The sequence below is a fragment of the Crocodylus porosus genome, unplaced genomic scaffold (assembly GCF_001723895.1).
Source record: "Crocodylus porosus isolate Cpor-Errol unplaced genomic scaffold, CroPor_comp1, whole genome shotgun sequence".
Taxonomy (NCBI): domain Eukaryota; kingdom Metazoa; phylum Chordata; order Crocodylia; family Crocodylidae; genus Crocodylus; species Crocodylus porosus.
In genome coordinates this window covers 137514361-137522044 of record NW_017728931.1, presented here as the reverse complement: position 1 = coordinate 137522044, position 7684 = coordinate 137514361, and the positions used below count along the sequence as shown (strand labels likewise).

General features: G+C 44.6%; 1 protein-coding gene across 1 annotated transcript in view; it reads left to right on the top strand.

The window, feature by feature from the left end:
• The window catches only part of ITIH2 (inter-alpha-trypsin inhibitor heavy chain 2), a 46915-nt gene extending 40121 nt beyond the window's left edge, over window positions 1-6794 (top strand). The window contains exons 20-21 of the mRNA XM_019543740.1: window positions 2863-2974; window positions 5149-6794. Of these exons, the coding sequence (XP_019399285.1) occupies window positions 2863-2974; window positions 5149-5296 (260 nt within the window). The 3' untranslated portion in view covers window positions 5297-6794. The remainder of the gene's footprint in view (window positions 1-2862; window positions 2975-5148) is intronic.
• The last annotated feature ends 890 nt before the right edge of the window (window positions 6795-7684 follow it).

Genomic DNA, 7684 nt, shown 5'->3' with positions numbered 1-7684 from the left:
CTTTTAGCCTCTTGATGAGCAGACCCCACAGTATTTCTAGGCTTCACAGGGATCTTTAGCTTAGGTAAGAGGGGCGTTGCTACAGAGCAAGTGGGGAAAGAGAAGTAGAGAAGGTAAAATATACCCAGTTACCACCAGATTGACTAAAAGTTATTTATTGCTAAGGAGGTGAAATATATAATGATACTAGTAGTAATAGACATGCAAAGGAAAACAAACACAAACAATCACAAGTATTACCCTGGTTTCACTAAGTATTTGGGGAAACTTAGCTCAAGATTAACAAATACAGTTCAGGTTCAGAAATCTATGCTTAGAGAGAAAAGAGAGAGACCTGGGATCTCCCCAGTCCAAGGCACTCGGGTTGCAAAGCTGACAGGTTAAAGTTCTCAGCACGATCCTTGAAGGGGGACGAGCTGCCTCCTTCAGCCTCTCCAGAAGAAAGTGGGTGGTGTCAGCACACACGCTGCTGCTTCTTTTACAGATTTTTATACCCTCAGTTCAGCTGCTTTCAAGCATTTTCAATAATGTAAATCAAATTGTCTTCTCTATTGACAAGGGGTTATCTGGTGGGAACATCTCAGGAAACCAACTGATACTCAGGAAACACCCACTTAGGAGCCAGGTTGACATTCCTATGGGTAGCAGATATACGGATGGGATATCTCCTGGTGTCTTCAGAAACAATAGATAGCTTGGAGCTTCAGGGGTTTGGATTTTTACTTATGAACAAGCCTCAGCTTAGCATGACTTTTCCAGATCTTCCTATAGTCTTTTAACAGACTGAAGGCAATTTTTGGAGTGTTCATAACCTGTTGTGGAGAGGACTTCCACCAGTCGTCCCGGGAAAAGTATGACAACACTTGTGGTCAGGGCTCCAACGGGCTGGACGCTGTGATGAACCCTGTAGCATTGTTCAAATGCTGCCCATACCCCCTCGGACTCGGTCTTGCCTCTGCGTTCCCTAACCCGGCAACCGAGTTTTAGCCAATTAAGTTTAAATAGGCCTCCCATAGCGGGACCGGGGAATGTGCGGCCCGAGATGCCTAGTAAAGTTACTTCTGCTTAGAGGGGGGAGAGGAGGAGGAAAAGTCCTTTGTAAATCCAGATTAGAACTGGTCTGATAAATGCTGAGCTGGGTGTGTGGGTTGATTAGCATTTAAAGCACAGATTCCCCATCATGCAGTGCTGTCCTGCTCCTCTGATCCCAGAATTCACTGCAGTCTCTGCTTCTGGCTTTCTGTTCTCCATCTCTCATGTAAACGAATGGTCATCTGGTTCCATCTCGGATGCAAATGAGACCTAGGGCAGCCGTTTCACTCTTGTCACCCTTATCTGGAGGGTTTTAGGTGTGTCTCGCACTGCATCTTAATCAGTTTCTATTTAGGTAGAGGAGGGGAAGGGGGGCGATTCTTTGTGAGTCAGACAGGCTGCGTCCTGTGTCAGGGTTCCCCAAGAACATGGAGCTGAGAGGTAACAGTGTAAATACTATGGAAAGAAGAAAGCTCTCAAAAGATGGGGATGAGGTGCAACATCTGGTTCTGATAGTATTGTTGACTTTCCAGAATAAGTTTATCTTTTGGCTTCAGAGGGATTTTACATAATCTATATGCATACACCCAGCCAGCTTCTCCACTGGTACAAATCATGATAGCATGCTCATAATAAGTCAATAGAGAGATGCCAATTTACACTAGCAGCAGATCTGAACTGCCATGTGTTAGGCCCTTACAACTGCATTCAGCACCTAGCCTTTGGTATCTGACTTCCCAAATGTGAAGCCCAGCCCCTTAGAGAGTGTCTCCAGTCCACAACAGGGACTTGAACAGTCATGCAAGACAAAACCAAGGTCTTCAAGGTCTTGTTTAATGAAAAAAAGTGCTGTGATATATGTTATCTCAACAGTGATCATATACTCCTGCTACTTTCCCAGTCCTGGGTTGGAAGGGACCTCAAGGGATCCAGAAGTGACCAAGTCAGTCATTAGACTTGGCCATCAAGACAGGCCTAGCCCCAGTTTTGTGCTCCTATGGGCCTATGCAACTCCTGGACTAGGACAAAATATGTAGGATGAGGGGGAAACCATTTGGGGTCAAAGAGGTTCAGCTGTGGAAAGAGCATATGGACAAGGACAGGCTAATCTAAGATCTGACCACTCTCAGGCCACCTGCTTGGGGTGGGGGAAGCTTCCTTAACAGAGCCAGTGTCTTGTTCCTTCTAAACAGAGCCTCATCTTTCAGAGAAGATGAAACAGAAACTGCTGGGCCATCTCCATACCACCTCCCTAGCAGGCCCTATATGCACTGTGTCCCGAGCGCATGTCGCAGAACTCATCTTAGGCTCTCTGTCTTGGACTTGGCTGGGAAGTAGAATAGAGATCTAATTTACATGACAACCAATTCAGTCCTCTGGTGATGAGAGCCATCCCAAAACGCATTGGTTTTCTTCCCTTTGCAAGTCACCTTTAAGCCTGTCCTCCCACCCCCTTCCCATCGTAGTTCCCAAGGAAAGTTCTACAAACGAACAGAACTAATTAGCATGCAGTTTGCTTCTCCGCATGTCACAGCTTCACTCTGCTTCACGAAAGCTGGCTGTCTCTAAAGTAGAATCCTGTTATGCCCACAGCATGGAAGGTCCTAATGCATCTTTCTGGGATCATTTGACCCTAGCAGACTTCCTGCCTATGGCAGGCTAGACTCGATGATCTCGCGAGGTCCCTTCCAGCCCCAATGTAGGAAATCTCTGATGGAACCCTTTGATCCACACAGAAGCAATTTGCTCCTTTTGGTTTATTTTTAAAATGTGCTACACAGCAGGTTAAAATATGATGACCAAAGCAGTGTTGACCTTCTCTTTGATCAGGCCAGTTCATGCCTGAACCAGAAGTGTCTATCTTCAACGAGGGACCTGGTCAGGATCCAGAGAAACCAAAAGCCACCATGGAATTCAAAGGACACAAACTTACAGTCACCAGGTAGGATTTCTGAGCAAAGAGAAGGCAAGTTTGACAAGAAAAATAGCAGACCCTAAAATTAGTAGTTGAATCCAATCAATCAGGATCTACCACATTTGCAGAGGATGCCCTCTGATACCACAGGCAGAACATGGACCCAGCCAGCCAAGCGTGGTGACCCCTCCCTCCCACCTGCTTGGCTGAGGGGCCCCAATGGCCCCAACCCTTGCCAAGGAGCTGCCTGTCATGTGGCCCTGCTCCTCACCGCCCATTACCTGCAAGGGCTGTCGTGCAGCCCCATCTCTCACCACCAATTGGTGGAGAGGGGCAGGGCCACATGACAGGCAGCTCTCACAGCCAATCAAGGGTGAGGAGCAGGGGCGGTAGCCATCTTGCCCACAGCCCTTCAAATGGGCAGCCCTCCCGCCCCCTTTCCTGCCCCACTGGGCTTCTGCAGTGCATCAAGGGCTGCTGGCTCACTCCGAGCAGCCAGCATTTTCTTTCCTCTACATTTTTTTTTCCCTCTGTGGATTTCACGGTCATTGCCCAGTGTTCATGGGCAATGCTGGATTTCATGGAATTCACAAAATTGCAAATTTGGTAGGTCCCTACAAGTCGATCACAATATTAAAAAAAAACAAAACCCAACAAATGGAAGTCACTTCTTAAAAAATGACTTTGGGTTTCTCTCTCAGTGGTTCTAGAGACTTCCTTTATTCAAAACTGCAAACAAACTTCTTGTGCTTGTCCGCAGAGCATATCCAGAATGGGACTGAAAGTCAAACTGGGTTCTTTCGTGTTTGTGGATCACCCTGTGAAAGTCAGATTCTGGCCTTAGTTATAATCACAGAGATCCAGTGTTCATTTCTCCCGAAGTCTTAGGTGATTCATGTCAACTGCACTGTCTACCCCACATCATGGGAGTCCATGGCAATGCTGTGAATCCATAGCTTTGGCAGGAAGGAGAGGTGGGCTGGAGCCAAACAGCAGTTGCTCCTTGGCAGTGGATATGGCCATCAAAATTAGCACAGGAAGTAACGCTGCTCTCAGGAAGTTAGCAGGATTAGGATGGCAGGGAGGGAACTTTTGGCAGTATGACCCCCCTGAAACCTGCTTTGCAATTAGGGAGGCCAGGACACTAAGCTAACCAGAGGCCTGAACAAGAGAACAAATGGAACTGGAGTGCCATTAGTGTCTGTGCTGGAAGTAGATTGACGCTGCCCCATCTCTGTACAGCTTGTCCTAAGACAAATTGTAGCTCTGAATTTCGTCAAGGATGTTACACTTCCCTCTCCTGAGGCTTTCCGTTTGAACTTTTTTCATAATGCACATTTTTTCGAAGAGGGGTGGCCTGCACAGACAATGATGTATCTGCATTTCAGAGCTTGTCTATCAAACACCTTACATCCCCTTAGGTGCAAGACATCAGCAGGCTTTCCCAGATTAGTGGAACTTTACACGGTTTGCAATTGAGAGAAACGTGTTCAATCTCAAATGATTTCCCATGTGCCTGCCAGAGACAGGAGCAGTCACAAAGCTGTAATCATTATTAGGTGTCTACCTAACTTGAGGTGGCAGCTGGCTGATTTCACCAGGGGTGGGGGACAGTTGCCATTTTCATGGGCTGATCAAGGTGGGGCCCCTCCACACCTCTAGCTCAGGGCCCCACCCCTCACTGCTAATTGGCTGCAAGGGCTGTCTCATACAGCCCACCCCTCACCACCAATTGGTGGAGAGGGGCAGGGCCACAACACAGGCATCCCTCTCAACCAATCAGTGGCAAGAGGAGGGGCAGCAGCCATCTTGGGCTTCCATTTTTTAAAGCAGTGCCCCCCCATGGGCTGTGTAGCCAGGTCACAGCACTGTAAGGCTGCTGGCCCCCTCTGGAAAGCCAGCATTTTATTTTCAGGAAGTTTTCTTTTTGTTTGTGGATTTCACAGACATTGCCCGCTTTTGTGATTTCTGTGAAATAACGATTAGGGACTTACCAAATCACAATGCCTTGCAGCTTAGTTTCCATTATGTTGCTTATCAAGGTAGGAATCTTATCATCACAAAAATAGAGGGGCCAAGCTGCATACAGGCACCTGCTAATGGCAGTCAGCACCACCGAGAATCAGGTCTCACTAATGCATTCTTTCTTTAACCTGTAGTAGCATAGCACCTCACCTATGTTGCTGCTTCCTTTGTTGCAGAGGGTTGCAGAAAGACTACAGGACTGACCAAGTATTTGGAACGGATGTGCAATGCTGGTTTGTGCACAACAGTGGAAAGGGTTTCATTGATGGGCATTACACAGATTATCTCGTCCCCCACCTGTACAGCTTTCTGAAGAATCCCTGAAAGGCCAAATGCTAAACCAGTTTATAAAGAAGAAAAATTGTTTTGTTTCCTTTCCATGCTCAAGACAACTCATTCTTGTTGGCCTAACAACCCAGGCCACTGGGTAAGAGGTATTTGACTAAAGCGGCCATTGATTCAAGCAGTGTTTCAGAGTGGAAGAGCAGGAGACCGTCACTGTAAAACACAAAATTGCTTTCCTTTATAAATACATTTCTTAATAAGTAGTACATTTAAAAAAAATCAAAAACTGTAATAAAACTACTTTTTGGATTATAGTATTGTATCTTCTACATGCAGTATCTGATTTGGGTTAATGCCAAACTCAATTAAATATTTCAACAGAGGGATATTTAAGGAGACTTGCAAGAATGCTGTAGATGTATTTGCTTTCTTAGCAAATAAATGACAGTATTTAGCACTTAATCCATTGCTTTTATCTTCTAAGCATTTTGAATACATTAATGAAAGTATTCTATAAAGTTTCATGTAGCTTATGCATGGACAATACATCTGGGTAGGTAGGAGGAAAACAGTAGTGCTCACATTATGGAATAATCCCATCAATAGAGGAAGCTTCACTTTGTCAGAAATCAGAAGGTGAGAAGGGACCTCAAAGGCCATCTAATCCAATCAACCCCCTGTACGGATGCAGGATGCACTACCTCTAGGCTATCCCAGACAGATGCCCATCCAGCTTCTTCATGAAACCATCTGTGATAGAGGTTTTACAACTTCTCTGGGTAACATGTTCCACTGTCTTACTGTTCTTACTGTTACATTTTTTTTCCTGACAATTAATCTAAAACTGTTTGGCTGCCGTTTAAACCCATTGCCTTGTATCTTGTTTAACAAACAAGACTTAGATAGCATGGACCAACATAGTCCATGCTCATAAGCCCAAGATTTAGATCACATGTAAATGAACTGTAACTTATATACTTTTACTTCAACATGGAAACAAATGCACTTTACAAATTAAAAATTTGCATTGCTATCTCTTCTATGTTCAAATGCAAATAAAATATACAACCTACACCAACAAACCTAAAATCCACACAAACTCATGGACAGCTTTTTTTTTTTAAATGGGTAATTTTACACAATATAAAAATGGCTAATGGTTCTGTTGCAGATGTTATATACTGGACAGCCTTCTAGAAAACAAACATCAAAAGAGCAGTGTCCAACAAGAGGGGAAAGTGCCATACTGCAATGAGCATAGATGCTGTAATAGTCACAAATCCTAAAACCAGCTTTGAACATCCTTTAAAATAGGTACATTAACAATATGTGGAAGCAAAATCTCAAACCTGATCAGTGAAGCAATGGGACTGGAAGAATGAACGTAGAGATTTCCCAATATGTTTTATAAAAAAATAAGTACTTAACATTAGGCTCCTAAATCTATATGTAATCACCTAATAGACGATCTTGTCTACAAAATGCTGCATATCCAAGAGCTTCCCCTGACCTCAGTGCAAATATCATTGCTTTTAAAAAAAAACTGGGCCACATATATTTAGGGCTCAACTGTAGGGCCTTTTACAAATCCTAGCCAGACTGTCTTGAGTTGATTCCTGGCTCTTTTTCTGAGGGAGTAACTCTTCTTTCTGTCCTTTATCTAGAAAACTGAGATATTGCTACTTGTTTTCTTTCACCCATACTGGGAGGAACTGCTTTGAGTGAGTGTGAAGTGTCATTTAACATCATGCTGCATAAATTTCTTAAAACAAATTCGGAGGCAAGGTTTTCCTTAAGTCACTGTGTCACTGCTTGGCTTTGCATCTCAGTTACTCCTGGAGTTAAAAGAAGCAATTTTATCAGCAACAAAATGTTACACAAGAACATTAAACACAGTAGGTGTCAGAAACATGTGCAATCTATTATTTCACCTGCAGGGGTCCCTGCGAGACTGGTAATTCAAGTGGGGAAAAAAGGCACCTCAGGCAGAAAAATGTGCACACCAACGGAGCTCATCTCTTTTGCTAACATCAGGAACTTTCAGACCAAGGCATAGCTATATCTCAACCCAACGTCACTGTTTCTTTCACTATCCAGCCATTACGTTGCTAGGGAAGATGTGCCTGTTAAGAAAGAAACAAGTCAAGTCAGCCCAGCCCCAGGGAACTGCTCTGAGTTAGCAGAAGGTCAGGCTTTATTGCTACTGAGACTGAAACATTGGGGACTCTTAGCCCATGTTCAGCAGCCTCCATTGGACAACAAGCCTCCTAGCTTTTCCACCAAAAACAGACATTTTCAGAGGGAAGACCTCCTAGCCACCGCTCCAGCAAAAGACAAGCATAAGGAACTACAGCCCCTTCCTTCTTGTTCTCCAGTCTGGTGAATGATGCTCTGGGGATCACCAGCCCCTGCCAATCCCTATCAGCT